We start from the raw sequence: 23122 nt of genomic DNA, 5'->3' as shown, positions 1-23122 counted from the left end.
GTCAGGGGGATTATGGAGGCTGGAAACCTGGAAATTCAACAAGCATCTGTAAGGGCTTTCACACATAATGCGATTGAAGCCCACTAGTGCACGAAGGAGGAATTGCATGCCATTCATGAAAAATCTGAGCTACCTCCGCCTCGTACACCTGTCGCTACAACTATTTGCACACACCAGCAGCTGAAAGACAGAGTGTGCCCTGTGAGAGCCCATTTGATCCCTCTCGCGGCAGGTGTCAGACAAATTCCAGATGACACACACAAACATCTAACACGGCTTCCTTCCTACTGTCGCCAAGTGCTTGCTCACAGAGGGTCGTTTTGACCGTTGGGGTTTTTCCGTAATTATTGTATGGCCTTGCCTTACAATGTGGAGCGCCTTGGGGCAGCTGTTTGTTGTGATTTGGCGCTATATAAATAAAATTGATTTTATTTGATTTGACTTAGAAAATGTGTGACCATTCGCACTATTAGCATGAAATCAGTCACCAGACGATCACTTTTGAGCTGGGTGTGAAATTTATCTAAGTGCCCCCACGAGTGTGGCGTTGCAAAAAGCAACACATGTGGCGTGCATGTATGTCGCACCCCCCCCCCACACACACACGTGGCATGCGGGGGAAGAGCACACTTGCGTGGCATGAAGATATGTATTTACAGACATGTTCATATGGGGGCCACAGAGCCACGTCTGAGCGCACACAGCCAGGCTGCAGCGGCCGCACACAGCACACATCAGCAGGCTGCTGCATGTGAAATGGACCGTCACATCACACAGCAGGTGATCTGAATGTTGCGCATCTCCGGCAGAACATGTGCGCCACAGGACTATGACAGTATGACAACCAACAGCACCACAAATACGCCACTTTCAGTCACGTATCACCAAAAATACACTGTAACAAATGCTGTTTTGTCAGTTATTACCGCGCTTTTTTCCTCTTTTTTTTTTTTAAATGTGTTTGTGTCCTTGTTTATTTTAGCCATTTTATGCTCCTGTTATAATACAGTGATTGTAGTGCAGTGGTAAAGTTTCCATCTGGTAATCAGAGCTTTTGTAAATTGCAGGTTCAAATCTTGTGAGTGCCATTTATTTTTTATTTAACCAGGGTTACTTAACCACAGGGTTCTGTATTGCATCCCCTTTTATTTATTATTTATATCAACCCAGTGATATTTGTTGTGTGGGCTGCTGAAGAGGAGGTACTGCTGGCCCACCACCACCAGAGGGCACCCTGCCTGGAGTGCGGGCTCCAAGCACCAGAGGGCGCTGCCGCCTCACAGGAGCAGCCGGGGTGACAGCTGACACTTATCACCTGTGACAGCTGTCACCACTCATCTGATCTGCATCGGTATATCAGCAAGACGTCATCTCCACCTCTTTGCCGAGATATCGTTCTACCTGAAAGGTAATATCCTCAGCCTGACTGCTTGATAGAAAGCCTTTTTGTTGTGATTTTTGTGAGTGATAACAGACTTTTTCTCCAACGAGAGGTGGAGGTAGCTTCCCTGCCGTGCAGATTGCTGGGTTCAGACGCACCCACGTTTAATTGTGTTTTTGTTCCTCGCCAGCAGTACCAGGTCCGACACGCGGAGGCAGTGGCCACCTGGGAGTTCGGGACTTGGCGGCTCCAGTATTCCCGGGGTCTGGTGGCGGAGGAAATCGTGTGGTTCCGGTTCTGCTTTGGACAGGCGTCTCCTATCTTCGAGCCTGCCCACACGACACCTTGTAATTTGACCTTTGATCTATTAATCTGTTGTGTTTGTTGTGCACGTTCGCAACAGTAAAGTGTTGTTATTTGACCTATTCCATTGTCCGTTCATTTGCGCCCCCTGTTGTGGGTCCGTGTACTTACACTTTCCCAACAGGATATCTCGGCCAACGTCATGGATCCCGAGGGGCGTCAACCGGCTGTTGAACGGCCAATGGAAGAACAGGGCGCACAGGCGCCCGCAGGAGGAATGATCGGTGAGTTGCAGCGGATCCTCACCGTTTTCACGGCTCGGTTGGATTTAATGACCGAGCAGAACGTCCTCCTTAACCGCAGGGTGGAGGCTCTCGCCGCGCAGGTGGAGGCGCGCCCTCAGGGCGCTGCTGCGGCTCTCCCTCCTGTCGACCCTGTGCGTAACAGTGACGTTCCACTGGTCGTTCAACGACCCCTCCCACCTTCCCCTGAAGCATACATAAGCCCTCCAGAGCCGTACGGAGGTTGTGTGGAGACGTGCGCGGACTTCCTTATGCAGTGTTCGCTCGTCTTCGCACAACGTCCCGTCATGTATGCGACTGATTCTAGTAAGATAGCTTATGTAATTAATCTGCTTCGCGGCAAGGCACGCGCTTGGGCTACAGCGCTTTGGGAGCAAAATTCACGGCTCCTTCTGACATATGATGGGTTTGTGAGGGAGTTCAGAACAGTGTTCGATCATCCAAATAGAGGAGAGACCGCTTCAGCCGTGCTGCTGTCAATGAGACAGGGGCGCCGGAGCGCAGCTGCTTATGCAGTCGACTTCCGCATCGCGGCTGCGAGGTCCGGCTGGAATAACACTGCCCTCCGCGCCGCCTTCGTAAACGGACTGTCGTTGGTCCTGAAGGAGCTCCTGGTGGCTAAGGACGAACCGCGGGATTTAGACGGGCTTATTAATCTCGTTATACGATTAGACAATCTGTTAGAGGAACGCCGTCGGGAGCGAGGCGAAGGACGTGACCGGATACGCGCCGCCCCTCTCCCTTCCGGGTTCGAAAAGGGGCCGCCCTCCCCACGCTCCACAGCCGCAGCGCTTTGTGGGGCAACAGCTCCCCCTGCTGACGTTGTTAGGGAAACGCACAGGGCCAAAATGGGGAGGCTGATCCGTGGAGAGTGTTTTCTCTGCAGCTCAACAGAGCACACACAGAGAGACTGCCCCAAACGGCCAAAACGTCAACACTCGCCCTTAGAGACTGGGCTAAGGGGTGGTCAAGACATTCAAGTGAGACACACACAAATTGCCACACGACTCCCAGTCACAATCCTGAGCGGGGATTTAACCCTTCAAGCCCGAGCACTGGTGGACACGGGGTCAGAAGGGAATCTGCTAGACAGCAGATGGGCAAAGGAGGTAGGGCTCCCTCTGGTGGCGCTTCCTACGCCATTGCAGGTGCGGGCACTAGATGGCAGCCTCCTCCCTTTACTCACACACAAGACACCACCAGTAACTCTGGTGGTGTCTGGAAACCACCGGGAGGAGATTGAGTTTTTTGTAACTCCTGCCACCTCCCGCGTGATTTTGGGCATCCCATGGATGTTAAAGCACAATCCCCGGATCGATTGGCCGTCTGGGGTGGTGGTTCAGTGGAGCAAAACCTGCCATCGGGTGTGTTTAGGATCCTCGGTTCCTCCCGGTTCCCAGGCTAAGGAGGAGGTCAAAGTCCCGCCCAATCTGACGGCGGTGCCGGTTGAGTACCACGATCTTGCTGACGTCTTCAGCAAGGACCTGGCACTCACCCTTCCCCCGCACCGTCCGTACGATTGTGCCATTGATTTGGTTCCGGGCGCTGAGTTCCCGTCCAGCAGGCTGTACAACCTCTCACGACCTGAGCGCGAATCAATGGAAACCTACATCCGGGACTCATTAGCTGCCGGGCTGATCCGGAACTCCACCTCCCCGATGGGGGCAGGTTTCTTTTTTGTGGGCAAGAAAGATGGCGGACTTCGTCCATGTATTGATTACAGGGGGCTGAATGAGATTACGGTTCGCAACCGATACCCGTTGCCATTATTAGATTCCGTGTTCACCCCCCTGCATGGAGCCAAAATCTTTACTAAACTGGATCTTAGAAATGCGTATCACCTGGTTCGGATCCGGAAGGGAGACGAATGGAAGACGGCATTCAACACCCCATTAGGTCACTTTGAGTACCTGGTCATGCCGTTCGGCCTCACCAACGCCCCCGCGACGTTCCAAGCATTAGTTAATGATGTCTTGCGGGATTTCCTGCACCGATTCGTCTTCGTATATCTAGACGATATACTCATCTTTTCTCCGGATCCTGAGACTCATGTCCGGCATGTACGTCAGGTCCTGCAGCGGTTGTTGGAGAACCGGCTGTTTGTGAAGGGCGAGAAGTGTGAGTTCCACCGCACCTCTTTGTCCTTCCTGGGGTTTATCATCTCCCCCAACTCCGTCGCTCCTGATCCGGCCAAGGTTGCGGCGGTGAGAGACTGGCCCCAACCCACTAGCCGTAGGAAGCTGCAACAGTTCCTCGGCTTTGCTAATTTCTACAGGAGGTTCATTAAGGGCTACAGTCAGGTAGTTAGCCCCCTGACAGCCCTGACCTCACCAAAAGTTCCCTTCACCTGGTCGGATCGTTGCGATGCCGCGTTCAAGGAGTTGAAACGGCGCTTCTCGTCTGCACCCGTTCTGGTGCAGCCCGATCCTAGTCGCCAGTTAGTGGTTGAAGTGGACGCCTCGGACTCAGGGATAGGAGCTGTGCTTTCCCAGAGCGGGAAGACCGATAAGGTCCTTCACCCGTGTGCCTATTTTTCCCGCAGGTTGACCCCGGCCGAACGGAACTATGACGTCGGCAATCGAGAACTCCTTGCGGTGAAAGAGGCTCTTGAAGAGTGGAGACATCTGTTGGAGGGAACGTCCGTGCCATTCACGGTTTTCACTGACCACCGGAACCTGGAGTATATCAGGACCGCCAAGCGGCTGAATCCCAGGCAAGCCCGCTGGTCACTGTTCTTCGGCCGTTTTGACTTCCGGATCACCTACCGTCCCGGGACCAAGAACCAGAGATCGGATGCCTTGTCCCGGGTACATGAAGATGAAGTCAAAACGGAGTTGTCGGATCCACCGGAACCCATCATCCCGGAGTCCACTATCGTGGCCACCCTCACCTGGGATGTAGAGAGAACCGCCCGGGAGGCCCTGGCACGAAGCCCGGACCCCGGAACTGGGCCGAAGAACAGACTTTACGTCCCACCAGAAGCTAGGGCTGCAGTCCTGGACTTCTGTCACGGCTCTAAGCTCTCCTGTCATCCAGGGGTGCGAAGAACCATGGCAGTTGTCCGGCAGCGCTTCTGGTGGGCGTCCCTAGAGGCCGACGTCCGGGATTATATCCAGGCCTGCACCACCTGCGCCAGGGGCAAGGCTGACCATCGTAGGGCTTCGGGTCTGCTCCAGCCGCTGCCCGTGCCCCATCGCCCCTGGTTCCACATCGGCCTGGATTTTGTCACGGGTCTCCCGCCGTCTCAGGGCAACACCACCATCCTCACGATAGTGGACCGATTCTCCAAGGCGGCCCACTTCGTGGCCCTCCCGAAGCTCCCGACGGCCCAGGAGACAGCGGACCTCCTGGTTCACCACGTCGTCCGGCTGCATGGGATCCCAACAGACATTGTCTCAGATCGCGGTCCCCAGTTCTCCTCGCATGTCTGGAGGAGCTTCTGCCGGGAACTGGGGGCCACGGTGAGTCTCTCATCCGGGTACCATCCCCAGACCAATGGGCAAGCAGAACGGGCCAACCAGGAGATGGAGCAGGCCCTGCGTTGCGTGACAGCCGCGCACCCGGCGGCCTGGAGTACCCATCTGGCCTGGATCGAGTATGCCCATAACAGCCAGGTGTCGTCAGCCACCGGCCTCTCCCCTTTCGAGGTATGTCTGGGGTACCAACCGCCTTTGTTTCCAGTGGTTGAGGGAGAGGTCGGTGTGCCCTCGGTCCAGGCCCACCTACGGAAGTGCCGTCGGGTGTGGCGTGCCGCCCGTTCTGCCTTGCTGAGGGCCCGGATGAGGTCAAAGGCCCATGCAGACCGTCGGCGGACCCCGGCCCCTGCGTATCGGCCAGGGCAGGAGGTGTGGTTGTCGACAAAGGACATCCCCCTCAAAGTGGACTCCCCCAAGTTACAGGACCGTTACATCGGTCCCTTCAAAATCCAGAAGGTCATCAGTCCAGCCGCAGTGAGGCTTCAGCTGCCGGCCTCACTGCGGATCCATCCTGTATTTCACGTGTCCCGAATCAAACCACATCACACCTCACCCCTCTGTACTCCGGGTCCGGCACCGCCTCCTGCCCGGATCATCGATGGCGAGCCGGCTTGGACTGTGCGCCGGCTTTTGGATGTCCGTAGGATGGGCCGGGGCTTCCAGTATTTGGTGGACTGGGAGGGGTACGGACCTGAAGAACGCTCCTGGGTGAAGAGGAGCTTCATTCTGGACCCGGCCCTCCTGGCCGATTTCTACCGCCGCCACCCGGACAAGCCTGGTCGGGCGTCAGGAGGCGCCCGTTGAGGGGGGGGTCCTGTTGTGTGGGCTGCTGAAGAGGAGGTACTGCTGGCCCACCACCACCAGAGGGCACCCTGCCTGGAGTGCGGGCTCCAAGCACCAGAGGGCGCTGCCGCCTCACAGGAGCAGCCGGGGTGACAGCTGACACTTATCACCTGTGACAGCTGTCACCACTCATCTGATCTGCATCGGTATATCAGCAAGACGTCATCTCCACCTCTTTGCCGAGATATCGTTCTACCTGAAAGGTAATATCCTCAGCCTGACTGCTTGATAGAAAGCCTTTTTGTTGTGATTTTTGTGAGTGATAACAGACTTTTTCTCCAACGAGAGGTGGAGGTAGCTTCCCTGCCGTGCAGATTGCTGGGTGCAGACGCACCCACGTTTAATTGTGTTTTTGTTCCTCGCCAGCAGTACCAGGTCCGACACGCGGAGGCAGTGGCCACCTGGGAGTTCGGGACTTGGCGGCTCCAGTATTCCCGGGGTCTGGTGGCGGAGGAAATCGTGTGGTTCCGGTTCTGCTTTGGACAGGCGTCTCCTATCTTCGAGCCTGCCCACACGACACCTTGTAATTTGACCTTTGATCTATTGTGTAATCTGTTGTGTTTGTTGTGCACGTTCGCAACAGTAAAGTGTTGTTATTTGACCTATTCCATTGTCCGTTCATTTGCGCCCCCTGTTGTGGGTCCGTGTACTTACACTTTCCCAACAGATATTCACTAATTATGCAGCTGATTTTTATGTAGTTTTCTCCACATCAGCAACTTGATGTGGTGCAACACGTCCCAGCTGCTCGCACTGTGTTCGTGGTTCCCCAGTTTGTGTTTGGTTCATGAATTTTCTTCCGGTTTCTGCGTTTTTGTGTTATCTGTGAAGGGGCTTTTTTGAAAACCATTTTAAAACCATTTTTTGAGCTATTACCTGATTGTCTAGTTATGAAACATATTAATACTACTTCACAAAATTTGGCTCTCAAAATTAAGGCAATAGTGAAAATTCCCCTGTCTTGCCTGCTGTGCGGCAAGCTGCAGGAGCAGTGGGGGGGGCAGTTCTCCTACATTCTCCTGCAGCCAGAGAACTTAAGGGAACATGGCTATGTGAAAAGCTCTCTGACACACCAGAGAACCATTGTGCTTCTAAATCAGAACCAGCACATCCACAATCAATGTAGAGAAATGATTATTTTTCCATTTGTAACAGCCACGCTGGCAAGTTTTATCAGTACTGAACTTTTCCCTTTAACTCTGATCGTGCACTGGACTCCAGTGTGAGCCAATCCATGTGCGTGTGTGTGGTTGTGTGTGTGTATGTGTCAGTGTCTGCGCATGGAGTCCAAAGTGCAGATGGTTTTCATCCTCCACAGTCTTCCTCTTCCTCAGCGGTGGCACAGATTCAACTTGTCATATATATTTTTTTGTCTTTTAAACTTGTTTTATGTCAAACACGATGATGCAGCCGAGCTGGAAGTCACTGCGCTCCAGCTGTAGAGGACTGTATCTCTGCCCAGTGTACAGCTGCGCTCTGGCTGACTTTCACCACAGGCATTGCCCCATCAAATTTCTTCTACTTTTATATTGTAGTAATGAAGATGTTAAAGGGAAATGTATCAGAGTAAAAGTATACATTTTATTGAGGAAATGCAGTGGCGTAAAAGTGAAAGTCGCCAGAAATGTAAATAACGTAGTAAAGTACAGACACGTCAAAATTCTACTTAAATACAGTAACAAAGTATTTCGACTTCGTTACATTAAAACACTGTGGGTGGCAGACCTCTGAAGACATGATCGGTGTGTGTGTGTGTGTTCCTCCAGGTAAACCTAGAATTGTGTCAGGAAGGCATCCAGCGTAAACCGTATGCCATATCCTAATGCGGATCTGTAGTGGATCTGCTGTGGTGACTCTGCACAAACTGGGGCAGCTGCAAGGTGAATAACAGCAACAGGATTAGACATATCATAAAAAATAAATATCATCAGTAAGATTTCTGATGTCTGCCACTCTGGATCCGGATCACCTCTAAAATGTAATGGGGTGGAAAATTCTGTGAGAAGCCATCAAGCAGTTTTGATGTAATCCTTCAAAGCCTACATAATGTGAAACTTGATCCAGAATTTAGATCTGGATCCGGATCACCACCAAAATTTAATGCAGTCTTCTGAGGTCATTTATCTTTCGGTGTTGAAATTTTTTGTCAAAATTCGTGCAGTAGTTTTGTTGTAATCTTGCTAACAGACAGACAAATAAATAAATGATTTTATTACATCCTTGGTGGACTAATAAAAGACAAAAATGTGAATGAATGTTTTTAATGTAATTTACTGATGCTGTGAGAAACACTGTTCCGTGCAATGCAAATACGTGGAACTCTGTAGCACATACAGAACACACTCAAAACTTCTAATCATGTTTTTGGAACTTTGTGAGAAAATTGAATAAATCCACAGAACCGCGGATAGATTATACAAACTCCAAACAAGTTCAGGACCTCCTTATTGGGAGTTGACAGTTCTAAACACCGCCATACGTCCCCACCTTCTGTTTCTTTTAAACATTTACATCCACGGTTGCTTTCTTTGCAATGAACCTGCAGCTAAAGTATCATCTACACAAGGAATAGAAACAATTCTATTACAGTGTATTGATTTGTTCCATGCGGCAGCAATAACAGCCGTAGTGCCTTGATGGACAGACTAATACAGCCGTACATCTTGTGAAATGCATTACTTGGATTCTAAAAACTTATAAAGTTAATCTCTTATCTGTAAATTTGAAGTGTACTTATTACAGAGAAATTCACACCAACTTTATTAGCTATGTGTTTGCTGAATTGTTGCATTATTTCTCATGAAGATTATTCAAAAATGTAAGAACTTGGTGAAAGGGTGGTGCATGGAAACACAGAGCAGATCCAAGGGCCTCATTTATCCCAGGCCAGGGTTATGCAGAAATTTATTATGATATGATATTGAAATTGAACTTATAAGTGAAACAAAATTTCTTGGGCTTTTTTATTAATGATAAATTAAGTTGGAAAACATCTAAATAATGTAAAAACTAAAATTTCAAAACCCATTGCAATTTTATACAAAGCACAAGACCTCCTATCCCAACACTCATTAACTACCTTATATCATTCATTAATTGTTCCATATATGACCTATTGCAGGACCTCTTTAAAATGAGTGACTCCAGTTATTATTTGCAAGGAACATTGTTATTTGAGAAATCAAAGATTTGAATTACTGTAAAAAGTCATTGTTTCTGTTAAATGTGTTAAAATTTGGAATAAGTGTCCTCAAAACATTAAATTATTTGGTAACTTGGTTGGCTTTAAAAGGCTTTATAAAAATAATTTAATTACTTGTCATAGCATGATGAATTAAGTTTGATTTAGTTTTGCTTTTGGGTTCGTGCATTCTGCACTGTTGTTTGCATGGTTGTATCACTCATCTTCAACCACTTATCCAGGATTGGTCACGGGGCAACAGCTACAGCAGGGGACCCCAGACTTCCCTTTCCCAGGACACAATGACCACCTCTGACTGGGGGATCCCGAGGCATTCCCAGGCCAGTGTGGAGATATAATCTCTCCACCTAGTCCTGGGTCTTCCCCATGGTCTCCACCCAGATGGACGTTCCAGGAACACCTCCCTAGGGAGGCACCCAGACGGCATCCTTGCCTTTCAACACAAAGGAGCAGCGGCTCTACTCTGAGCTCCCCACAGATGACCAAACTTCTCACCCTATTTTTAAAGGAGACACCAGCCACCCTCCTGAGGAAATCCATTTCAGCCACTTGGACCTACGATGTAGTTCTTTTGGTCATGACCCAACCCTCATGACCAAAGGTGAGAGTAGGAATGAAAACTGTAGGATTGAGAGCTTCGTCTTTTGGCTCAGCTCCCTTTTCGTCACAACAGTATGGTAGAACAAATGCAACACCGCCCCTGCTGCGCTGATTCTCCAGCCAGTCTCATGTTCCACTGTCCCCTCACTTGTGAACAAGACCCCAAGATACCTAAGCTCCTTCACCTGGGGCAAGACTGTATTCCCTACCTGTAGTAGGCAGTCTATCAGTTTCCGACTGAGAACCATGGCCTCAGATTTAGAGGTGCTGATCCTCATCCCAGCCGCTTCATACTCAGCTGCAAATCGATCCAGTGAGTGTTGGAGGTCACCGGCCGATGAAGCCAACAGGACCACATCATCTGCAAAAAGCAGTGATGAGATCCTGTGCCCACCAAACTGGAAACCCTCCTCTCCCCGACTACACCTCGATATCCTGTTCATGAATATCACAAACAGGATTGATGACAAGGCACAGCCCTGGCGGAGTCCAACCCCCACCAGAAACAAGTCTGACTTACTGCCAAGCACCCGAACACAGCTCTCGCTTTGTGAGTACAGAGATTGAAGGCACCCCCTCACTCCATACTCCTACATTATTCCTCTTCTATCTGAGGTTTGACTGTCGGCCGAACCCTCGTTTCCAGCACCCTGGAGAAGACTTTACCAGGGGGGCTGAGTACTGTGATGCCCCTGTAGTTGGCACACACTCTCTTGTCCCCCTTTTTAAATATGGGCTGCACCACCCCATTTTCCACTACTGAGGGCCTCTTCACACATAGTATGAATGTGGTTGAATTGTACATGTAGCAGGAATCGTGTAAAATCGTAGCTGCCTCCAATGCCTCTTACACCTGTTGCTACAACTATTTGCGCACACCAGCGGCTGAAAGACATGAGAGCCCATCAAACCCTCTCATGGCAGGTGTTGGCCAAATTCCAGCTGACACACACAAACATCTAACACTGCTCGTATGGCACTTGGGAAATGTGTGGCCATTCACGCTATTAGCACAACAACAGTCAGCAGACAATCACTTTCGAGCTGGATGTAACATTTGCCCCCATGAGTATGGCTTTGGAAGCAGACACAGTGACACACTGGTGTGTGTGCGCTGAACTGTCTGGTTCTGGACGTCCCAGCTGGAGAACACGTACAGTGTTTGGAAGGACATGAACTAACAATTGCCCACTGTGATGCGTGTGTGTCTGCTTGCTGTCCTCACGTGGACATATATAAAAACATATATCGCTGTTGCAATGGGCTGCACTGAGCACATGCGCACATTGACAGGCTACCCCTGGTGAAATGGACCGTCAGATCATAACACGCAGCGGCAATCTGAATGTCACACCACCCACGTGAGCTCTGTTCCACATGATGCAGTGGCTGTCCTGCGGCGTGCTGCCCACAAGACCCGTGTGTCGGGCAGGACATGCGTGAGGCCGGCTGAACACGCCGCCAGCACATGTGAACATGATAAGAGTGCCCTGCTTTTCATTCATGTCATTTCATGACTGTATGTAAATGGACTGCATTTATATAGCGCTTTTCCATCTGCATCAGATGCTCAAAGCGCTTTACAATTATGCCTCACATTCACCCCGATGTCAGGGTGCTGCCATACAAGGCGCTCACTACACAACGGGAGCAATAGGGGATTAAGGACCTTGCCCAAGGGCCTTTAGTGATTTTCCAGTCAGGTGGGGATTTGAACTGAGGATCTTCTGGTCTCAAGCCCAACACCTTAACCACTAGACCATCACCTCCCCTATTTGTGTCTGTGACCATGGGTCATCTACAGAGGAACAAATGGATCATCCTTGTATTTCCAGCTTGATAAGAGGGATTCAATAAAATGCGGTGTTTTTGTATGGTGTGTGGTTTTATTTTTTTTACATACATCAGTGTCCTTCTTGATATCAGGCATTTTCCCGCACCTTTTATAGGACAGTGACAGTAGATCAATGGTAACATTTTTGGCTGGCAGGTAGAGCTTTTAGAAATTGCAGGCTCAAATCCCATGGTGGCATGTATTTTTTTATTTTTCACAGTGCCTGCACTGTGTTCCCGCATGCACAAAACAGTTGCAGCGGCATCATGCATGTCTGTCCGTCGGCGATGTTTTCGTGGTTCGCTCATACGAGCTGTTCCACTGTGATTTGCCCTGATTTGTACTTATTCTTACTGTGTGTGAAGGAGCCCTTAGGCACTGTCCCAGATCTGAACGCAATGTTGAAGAGACATCTCATCCAAGACAATCCCTCCACACCCAGAGCCTTCAGCATTACTGGACAGATCTCATCAACCCCTTGCCTTGCCTTTGCAGAGATGTTTGACTACCTCAGTGACTTCCACCAGGGAAATTGCTGATAATCCTCCTTTAGCTTCTAGCTCTGCCCCTACTATAGAGGGCGCTCTGGTCTGATGCAGGAATTCCTCAAAATGTTCCTTCCAGCGCCGGATAACATCCTCAGTTGAGGTCAACAGAGTCCCATCCTTACTATAGACAGCTTGGATGGGTCCCCGTTTTCCCCTCCTGTGGTGCCCCCACAGCAGAGGCTGCTGCCCTTTGGTCCTGTCGGTACCTTGCAGCTGCCTCCGGAGTCCTCCGAAATAACATATCCCGGAAGGACTCCTTCTTCAGTCGGACGGCTTCCCTGACTACTGGTGTCCACCACGGTCTTTGAGGGTTGGCACCCCTTGAGGCACCTAAGACCTTCAGGCCACAGCTCCCCCCTGCAGCTTCAGCAGTGGAAGCTTTGAACATTGCCCATTCTGGTTCAATGCCCCCAACCTCCACAGGGATGCTAGAAAAGCTCCGCCAGAGGTGTGAGTTGAAAATGTGTCAGACAGTGGGCTCCTCCAGATGTTCCCAGTCACACGCACTATCTGTTTGGGTTTACCCGGTCTGTCTAAAGTCCTCCTCCACCCTCTAATCCAACTCACCTCCAGATGGTGATCATTTGAGAGCTGTACATTTCGTGCATTGTTGTGTTTTGAATTTTAATTCAGGGATTAATTTATACTTTGTATTTGTTATCAATCAATCAATCAATCAATCAATTTTTTTATATAGCGCCAAATCACAACAAACAGTTGCCCCAAGGCGCTTTATATTGTAAGGCAAGGCCATACAATAATTATGTAAAACCCCAACGGTCAAAACGACCCCCTGTGAGCAAGCACTTGGCTACAGTGGGAAGGAAAAACTCCCTTTTAACAGGAAGAAACCTCCAGCAGAACCAGGCTCAGGGAGGGGCAGTGTTCTGCTGGGACTGGTTGGGGCTGAGGGAGAGAACCAGGAAAAAGACATGCTGTGGAGGGGAGCAGAGATCAATCACTAATGATTAAATGCAGAGTGGTGCATACAGAGCAAAAAGAGAAAGAAACAGTGCATCATGGGAACCCCCCAGCAGTCTACATCATGGGTATATGTGCATTTATATATACGAGTATATTTTTTTTATTTTTATGGTTAAAGGGGTGGGTGTTTATAAGCATTTGCTTCTGCCTACACCCTTTCGGGCACATAGTATGTTGTTAAATTGTTTTCTTTATGAGCTTTTTTGCTATCTTTGAGTCTTTGTGTGCCGAATAAATAAATTAATTCATACATCTGTTCATACACACAGATTTGTGCTTCAGGGCCCTTTTGGGGAGGTGATGGTCTAGTGATTAAGCACTGGGCTTGTGACCAGAGGATCCTCGGTTCAAATCCCAGCCTGACCAGAAGGACCCTTGGGCAAGGTCCTTAATCCCTAGTTGCTCCCGGTATGTAGTGGGCTCCTTGCATGGCAGCAGCCTGACATTGGGGTGAATGTGAGGCATTGATGTGTAAAGAACTTTGAGTGTCTGATGCAGATGAAAAAGCAATATATAAATGCAGTCCATTTACCACTTCACTATTTAGCATTTGAACTCTGATGTGAAGTGGCTGAAGCTGGCTGACGTAGTAGATTCACAAAAATCTCTGTGAAACACCAAAAAAGGCAAGGAGGTCCAAATTTGCTGTTTCCAATGCAGGTGGACGTAGCCCAACAGAAGGCAGCATTGTATTGGGAGAGCAGGCGACAGTTCACTGACTCCCACAGGACATCGTATAACTTCCACCGTCAGAGGGCAGGTGCATTTGAGAGCTCTTCTTGGAGCAGTAGTGTAGCTTATCTTTGAATCAATGTTTGAGACGTCAAATAATGTTGCCTATATAAACTTGGCAGAACTCTGTGATTCCGTAACTTGCTACTGGTGCCTTTTCAGCACAGGTTCTGCACATTCCTTCCTTCATATTTCTTCATGCCCAAGGGATCCAGGGGAGGTGGTGCATCCAGTCAGACCTCAGATGTTGGCCAGCAGAGGGCAGCAGAGCATTAATGGCATATTAGCAGAGGTGACATAGCAGTAGTGGAGCTCAACTCTTGCCACCATTTTAGCTTGAATGCTGAAGATTTTAACTATGTTGAAAATTGTTCCGGGACCGTGACAAACTTCAGCGTTGCCTGAAGGATGTCGACTTAGCTCCTGTGGAGTCTAGCTAACTTCAGTGCTAGTCAACGATAAGATACTTTTCACTCTCCATCAGCAAACAAGGGGCTAATCGTCAGCCTGTGAGTGGACCATAAACCGTGCATACGAACATTTCTACACAAAGCATGGAATTTATCAACTTGGACTTAGAAAAGTGTGGAAATTAAATGCACAGCTGTGACCATACTCATATCATCTGGCGCAGGAAAGCTATCTTCTAGCTTATCTTCGCCTCTCAAATTACATTAGGAAAGGTTTTATCTTCATACCATGTCACAAGAGCTGCAATGGATTCTTTGAAATAAATGTACTGATAATTGTCTACTTATTCCAGTAATTGCAAAGTTGTATGCTACTTGTTGAGGGTTAGCATATTGGAAGTTTCTTTCAGTTTGTTAAACATTATGTCCAAAATCGATTTTGATGAAACAACATGACACCATAAATGAGGATTCTTCACCCTGGTGGGGTTCAAATTACTGGTGCATGGGTTGTCACCACTGAGCTGTGCATTTGTTTTATTTAATATATTTTTCTTCTTTTTGTTCCATCTCATTGATGTGCCCCCACATAAAGACATTGTTTTCCATTTCACAAAAGTAGATTTTCTTCACTCAGCCATGATTACGCTGAAGAACACAAGCAACCAATGGATGCTTTGTTACAATATATGGCGAACTGAGGGTGTTTCTGAATGCAAATGACCATGAACATGCACAAGCATGTGCTTTAAGTGATTTATTACTGACTGATATGAGCGATGTTCACCTGTTTGATCAATACAGATTTTGCACACATAGTAAATTTTGTTTGTACCACTGCATTTAGAGTCTTTTCTATCTACAGTTTGATAAATGAGGACCCTGGATTCTGATTTCTCATTAGGTGAATATTGCCAGATACGGCCTTCACAATCAAAGTTCAGTGACTGGGTCAAAGGACAACAATCACTATCCCTAAGGTCAAGATTAGAGTCAAGGGGTTTCCATAAGAATCAAAGTTCATTTTAAAGGATCAAAGTTCAGATCAAAGGCCAGGATTAGGATCAAAGGCCAACAGTAAGCATAAAGAATCAAAATTCAGGTATCTGGAGCAATTAGGATGAAAGGCCAAGGTTAGGATCAGTGGGCAACATTGTTTTTGTTTTGTTTTTTACCCTGGTTGCCTGGGGTTGCCACAGCGGATTCGGTACAGATTTGAACTGGGATTTGGAACATGTTTTACTCTGGATACCCTTCCTGACACAAATCCAGTTCTGTATGGAGAAACAGGCTTACAGCTCCTGATGTTCCCAAGCAACTGTCCAGCCAAGTACTAGTACAGTCAAGACCTACTCTGCATCAATTCTGAGATCTGATGAGATCAGGTGCAGTCAACAGTAACACTCAAAATTCATCAGAAAAGATCAAAGCATCAAAGGTCAAGATTAGGCTCAACTGTCAAAAATGATCAAAATTCAACATGAATGATCATTGAACAAAGGCCAACAATATAGTGCAGCAGATAAGCAAAAAAAAAGAAAAAAGAAAAAAAAACATAAAACAGTTCAGTTAGTGACAAAAGCATAAAATTTGGTATATGTGCTCAATATTACCTTATCTTGTGAAAACATTGGATGGCCACGCAAAATTTCAATATGGCTGCCATTTTTCAAGATGGCCACCAGTTTTACGAATTTCCGGCATTTTTCGTGAATATATATATGAATATGGTACTTCATTTATCACTCATACAGTGTACTACTGTACTGTGTAGGAGAGTGATCTAATACATCACAAAGTAATTTATTTAGCATTCCAAGAAAAAAGGCATGAAATATTGCTGCCACAAAATTATTTTATTTTTGCTTATAACTCAGTTGCAACAAGAGAAAATGACCACATCATTTTCTTTTGGCGTTTCAAGTGGAGGCTTGAACTAAAAAATGAACACTTCATTTTTTTTATTCAAGCCTCCACTTGAAAAGCCAAAGAATCACTTTCTAAAGTGTTAATTGAACAAAATATTGTGTGCATGGAAATAACAGTAACTAATATGAGAAAACAGTATCCAAATGGCATTGACATGGTATCAGTGCTCGATTTTTGACACTGACTGCTGAAGGATATGAACAACATCGTAGTTCCTGTGAACAAAATAGCCCCACAAATAAGTAATAAATGTACAAGAAGAACTTCCAAATTTGCAAAACAACATGAGTGCACATTACTTCTGTGTAATATTCACCCTTTTCTTAGATATTTGTGATGTAAAAGTAAATAAATCCCATATAGTCCACCAACTTTGCAATGCAAAGAGGTGCTACAGTGGAAGTGTTTGTTTACTTCAAACATGAAAAAATACATTTATTGAAGTGTGTCAATTTCAACGTGTTTGCTCATTATATTGACACTTTCAAATCAAAATACTCATAATAAAAAAAGGGGGGGGGGGGGGGGCTCAAGAGAGAGGCTGCTCATACCTCACATTTACAACTGCAGAGAGCTGTGCAGGCCAAGCCTGTAGCATTTGCATCACAACAGCCAGACTTGCAGCCACATTTGGTGAGTTTGCAATTGGTGAGTTGGCTGTCCAGTAGACCTTCCATTCATCGCCAACCTTGTTCCAGCCCCAGTCAGCTGGATTGTCTGCTTCTGGTTGATGCAGAATCGCCTGAGCCCATATGCATCCTGCCTGGAATGCTGCACGTTAGGTGTGTTGAAGCAGAGCTGCATTGGTAGGAGAGATGGCTTCATATGGTCTCTGCTTCTGGGCAAACAGGTCAAGTCTGGCTTCATCTACACTGTCAACAGTGCTGGACCTGTCATACATGGTGACCACAAACTTCTCCAGTATCTTGATATCTGAGTCCTCAATGATTGGTGGGTACTTGCTTAGTGTGGAAAATACTGGGGTGGCCTCTGGAAATATGTCCCATGTTTGCCAAGCTGTTTTCTTGCCTTTGTTTCTAAAGGCAGAGACTACATCACAACCCGTGAAAGCATGGAAGAACAGCATTCCTGTGGCTTTTCTTGGCCAACATTGCTGTATAGGTCATGAATGGGAATCCAGCGAAGGCTCTGACCCTGGCCGAATGCAAGCCATAGCTACGAATGCAAGCCATAGTAGACCCATGCCTTGGAGAGTTGGGAAGACACTCAAACCAGTGACCAGAACATCTGTGTCATTGGCTTTGACCATAACAAATTTTCTGCCTTGTCCTACAGCATAACCTGGCATGGACAAAGAGGCGGCTGTCTGCCTCCTCATGAGTGCAATCATCCAGTGTTAGAAGATTCACTTTGTGGTTGCTAAGTACCTTTCTTCCTTTGGTCACAATCATCAAATTGGGTGCAGCCATTTGGGCAATTTTGTCTGCAAGGAAGCAAAATGGTTCAGACTTGTTCTCATTGTTTCTGAGGAAGGTTTGCCAGTTTGAAGGAACAGTGTTCTTGTCTAATTGATTCTAATTCTACCAGCTAATTGATATGGGGCTATTAGACAGCATATGGGACACTAAACTACAATAAACTAAACTACACTACATGCATGCACTACACAATTAGTCATAATCTACCACTGGAGTTAGTAAAGCTACATGAAGGTAGAGCATTAGTAAAGGAAGATTAGCTGACACTGAACCTCCTGCTGAGTTACACAGTAGTGAAGTCACCCGTGTGCCCTGGTTGTGCATTGACATTCACTCCTTTAAACTTTTATTATAATACCACCATCTAACTTGTATATATACATGTATTGACAGCTATACAGATGTATGTGGCAATGAACAGTGTGTACCACTCATTTTAAAGAAAACGTTTTCAGTGGAGACATAACGCACTGAAATTGTGGGTTTTCGTTACGATATTTGATTCAGTCCTCATTTAAAAAAGCTGTAGACAACTATTAACATAAATGCATTGTGCAATGGTTTATTGGAACTGTTTGAAGTACATAAAAAGAAAAAAAAAGTTAAAAAACATGAACAGAGACAAACGATGCCCGAATTAGGAATTTGCTCGGCGGCCATCTTGAAAATCGGCAGCCATTTTTAAATTTTGAGTGGCCATCCGTGAATATAAAAAAATAGCCGCTGAAGAACACATGTACTCAATTTGAGACTTTTGTCACAAACTGAAGTGTTCTGGTGAAAATTTGGATTTATCTGCTGCACTAATAAGAGTGGAAACACTTGCTTTTAATTACGTTTGTGGACATATGATGGCTGCTACTTGTATTCTGTGTCCGTTTGGTTTGTCAGTGTGCACATCCTCAGAAGTTTGTTAGATAATATCTGTGCTAATTCTTTGTTTTATGTTAGCTATCAAGTATTTGTGTTATTTGTTTAGAAGTTCTGAGAAATGTAAGTTAAGTTTTACTTCATCATGTGTCCAAGTTTCAGACACAGGGAGATCTTCCCCTGTTGGTGAGAGCCAGTAACATTAGAAATGTGAGACTAAACCACACCTATTGTTAACACCCACAAGGTATAAAACGTGTTGTATGACTCATTTTAGGGGCCTTTCACAAGATGGACACTGTCTGTGAGGGTCCCAGGCCTGGTTTCTAATGTGACCTTGAATAAACTCAAAATGTGGAATACTATAGACTCATTTACAGCGTACGTCATCAAGAAGCTGCGCGCGCATTGTGGCAACGGAAGTACCGCCTCGGATTGTTTACGCGGCATTGTCAAACTCAGACAAGGAAGGAGAACGCAAAAATAACGCCGAACATTCACCATCAAAATGTCAGACTGTTGTCTGTGGTTGTACGAACCGAAACACGCAGGAGGGACTGAAGTTTTTTCGCATACCGAGGGGTTCTCAGCCGTTCCAGAGCCACCGCAGGCGGCTGTGGCTTCAAGCCATCAAGCGGGAGGATTGGACCGAGGACACCATAAAGAATGCGCGCGTCTGTGGTGCCCATTTTATATCAGGTAAGTGTGGTTATTATAAACAATCGTTTGAAAAGCCAGAACTCACATTTGATGCAATCAAACAGGGACTTACCTGAGTATTGTGGCTAAAATGTGTGTGTAGGAGAAGCGTCGCTGGACTGGCAAAGTCCTGATTTTGTGCCTTCTGTCTTTGTGTACACCAAACAAAGTCAGAGACCCGAGGCAAAGATTGAAAGGTATGGATAGCCATAACCCCTCTACACATGATACCCGAAGTAAGAATATGAAAAAAGTTAATTTTTTCCTTTAATAAAATATTCGAAGTGAAACTAATGTATGATCTTGACACATGGCATGCATTGCAAGATGTTTGAAGCCTTATTAAGGCAATCAAAAGTAAAACAAATAAAAGCATCAGATATCTTGCATTGCATGTCATGAGTTTTTATTGCATGCTATGTGTTTATACCGTATATTAGTTTTTACTTTGTCACTGTCATTATTATTTTAGGTACCATCGGAAAAGGAGGAGAGATGACAGGGCAAACAAGCCACCAGTTCAAATTGGTCCCCGTGACACTCCAGAAGAACCAGGAGTATCCAGCATGGAACACTGCAATGGTAATAACTTATTTTTCATATAACTAACTGATTGTGAGGGACCTAATGGTTGTGTAATTCCAAGAAAGTTAATGAATTAAATTTAGAATTCCTTTTCTTAAAATGGTTTGGAATTACTGTAACCTGTTGTTTAGCAAAAGATGTATTCAATCAGTTGGTTGTACACTCCTTTTGTCCAACTTCATCTAGTCATCTATCTAGATTACTTACTACTATTATCTAGATTGTCTCTCGATTACAATCATCATAGTAATCTGTACTAAAATGTCTCTAGATTGCTATCATCATAGTAATCTAGAAACATTTTAGTACATTTGGCAGTATATATTATGCCAGATAAAGTAAATTATGTCAGGAGTATCTCTTAAATACTAAGATGTCCTACATTCTGCCATATTCAAGCCAGCATATTTTTCTGACCCACATCCCCAGATTCATAACAAGACTAATAAGTTAGGACCAATCACAGATCAAGAACAGTACAGAGAGTACAAAGTAGTATGTCCCTCTTTTATGGGATCAAATACTCCATTTTGTACTTTTTTTTTTTTTTTTGCCAGACTCTAACTGTTCCCTTTTATTTTCAAGCACAAGAAGACATCCCAGTTCCAAGGAAAGAATATGATGATCTCAACATGAGGCACCATCAACTTCAAGAGGAATATGTCAACCTGCAGCAGGACTTCGGCAAACTGCAGACTGAGAATCAAAAGCTTAAAGAGGAGCTGGAAAGATCGACGTTTTCCTATGCAAACGTTAAGTCCAACATAGCAAAACTAATTTTTTTCACAGGACTAACATCTACTCTGTTTCAGTGGCTGCTAACAATAATATCAGATAGTGTAGAGAGAGTAAGCCAGAAAATTAGTAAGGAGGACCACTTATTGATTGTCCTAATGAAATTACGGTTAGGCTTAAGTAACATTGACTTGGCTTTTAGGTTCAATTTATCCAAAACCACCATATCAAATATTTGTACAAGCTGGATACCTGCCATGGCCATTATTCTCAAGCCGCTCATTAAGTGGCCAAGCAAGGGAGCCGTACTTAAAAATATGCCTAAAATCTTCAAGCGTAACTTTAAAAGATGTCAGTGCATCATAGATTGTACTGAAATTTTTATAGCCAGACCCAGTAATTTGACAGCAAGGGCACAGACATGGTCAAATTATAAACACCACAACACAATCAAATATTTAATTGCCATCACTCCAGCAGGGGCAATTTCTTTTCTGTCTCCTGGTTGGGGTGGGCGGGTATCGGACAAACAAATAACTATGGAATCTGGTTTCTTAAAACTATTGGAGCCCAAGGACGATGTATTAGCAGAAAGGGGCTTTCTCATAAGAGATGAACTTGCAGCTCATGAAGCAAGTCTTCATATTCCTCACTTCACAAAAGGGAAGAAGCAGCTCTCTGCAAATGAAGTGGACACATCTCGACAACTTTCTCGTGTTTGGATCCATGTGGAGAGAGTCATTGGTCGGTGGAAAAACTTTAAAATTTTGCAAACTGTAATACCATTGTCACAGGTTCATATGTTAGATGATATTGTTGTTGTATGTGGTGCCCTGATAAACCTTATAAAACTGTTGTTCCAAAATAAGTTACAACTGAATAAGAAAGAATACAGAATTAACTGTTTGTACAAAGTTAGTTGGAGCCCTGTTACAGTTGTACCTTTCTTCCATGGATTCATGTTTGCATGATGCAAGTGTTTATTGTTAAAGGGATTTCCTGTAAGTTGATTATCTGAACCTGTGATCTGGCATCAGCCATAAGTTTCATTATCTTTTTGCTAAAATTCTGTCATATGTATTGTATACATTAATGTAAATTAGTTTACTCCTTCAATATTCTTCTTTTGTCTTTCTTAAAAATATGTTCTAATTGATAAACATGACTTGGACATGTAGTACATCAATGATTTTATAGTAGTCAATAAGATTAAACATAAAATGTAATGAAATTATGTATTTATTTTTCAATCAATCAATTTTTTTATATAGCGCCAAATCACAACAAACAGTTGCCCCAAGGCGCTTTATATTGTAAGGCAGGCCATACAATAATTATGTAAAACCCCAACGGTCAAAACGACCCCCTGTGAGCAAGCACTTGGCTACAGTGGGAAGGAAAAACTCCCTTTTAACAGGAATAAACTTCCAGCAGAACCAGGCTCAGGGAGGGGCAGTCTTCTGCTGGGACTGGTTGGGGCTGAGGGAGAGAACCAGGAAAAAGACATGCTGTGGAGGGGAGCAGAGATCGATCACTAATGATTAAATGCAGAGTGGTGCATACAGAGCAAAAAGAGAAAGAAACAATGCATCATGGGAACCCCCCAGCAGTCTACGTCTATAGCAGCATAACTAAGGGATGGTTCAGGGTCACCTGATCCAGCCCTAACTATAAGCTTTAGCAAAAAGGAAAGTTTTAAGCCTAATCTTAAAAGTAGAGAGGTAGGTCTATAGCACAATATGAATAAAATACATATTGCTACCAGAACATACAAAATTGATAACAGTATGAGGAACAGAAAATATATTTACCAAATTTCAATGTATGAAAGGATTTCATTTTAAACTACTAATGAATATGAGATAACACTTAAGTGGAAAACAGTAACAGACCATCTAAAACCAGGTAAATCCACAACAGAACTTATGCTATATGCAGTAGATGAAAGTAACTAATTACCATTACATCACAATAGTGAATAGATTTTTTTGTGTAATTGTACTTTTGAGAAAACATTTCAGTCTGTACTTGTAATTGAGTAAAATTTTAGCCTTGTAACTGTACTCTTACTGCAGTTTTACTTGTTCTCTTTCCAATAACAAAAACTAAATAAATAAATAAATTTGTAATTTTACCATTGTGATCCATGGTTCTTATTTAGAGCAAAGAAGGCATTTTCTACATCAGCAAAAGAACCAGCAGTAAATTTGTGTTTTACTTAAAGAATATGACTATCATGAAGACACAACT

At 45.5% G+C, this 23122-nt stretch overlaps 1 protein-coding gene across 3 annotated transcripts; it reads left to right on the top strand.

The window, feature by feature from the left end:
• The first annotated feature begins 19223 nt into the window (after nt 1-19223).
• Nucleotides 19224-21892, top strand: LOC117506603. 3 transcript variants are annotated; one of them, XM_034166117.1, is made up of 4 exons: nt 19224-19552; nt 20025-20134; nt 20723-21249; nt 21294-21892. In XM_034166117.1, exons 1-4 carry the CDS (start codon nt 19362-19364, stop codon nt 21306-21308), a joined length of 843 nt encoding a protein of 280 aa, XP_034022008.1. In that variant the 5' UTR covers nt 19224-19361; the 3' UTR covers nt 21309-21892. The 3 variants fall into 3 exon arrangements, with proteins under 3 accessions (XP_034022008.1, XP_034022009.1, XP_034022007.1); XM_034166118.1 differs by adding an exon at nt 19656-19749 and having other exon boundaries at nt 20723-21892; XM_034166116.1 differs by lacking the exon at nt 19224-19552 and adding an exon at nt 19584-19749 and having other exon boundaries at nt 20723-21892.
• Nucleotides 21893-23122: the final 1230 nt, after the last annotated feature.

This window comes from Thalassophryne amazonica, chromosome 3 (assembly GCF_902500255.1).
Source record: "Thalassophryne amazonica chromosome 3, fThaAma1.1, whole genome shotgun sequence".
NCBI lineage: Eukaryota > Metazoa > Chordata > Actinopteri > Batrachoidiformes > Batrachoididae > Thalassophryne > Thalassophryne amazonica.
Note: the sequence above shows the minus strand (reverse complement) of the source record. Positions and strands in the feature narration are given on the sequence as shown.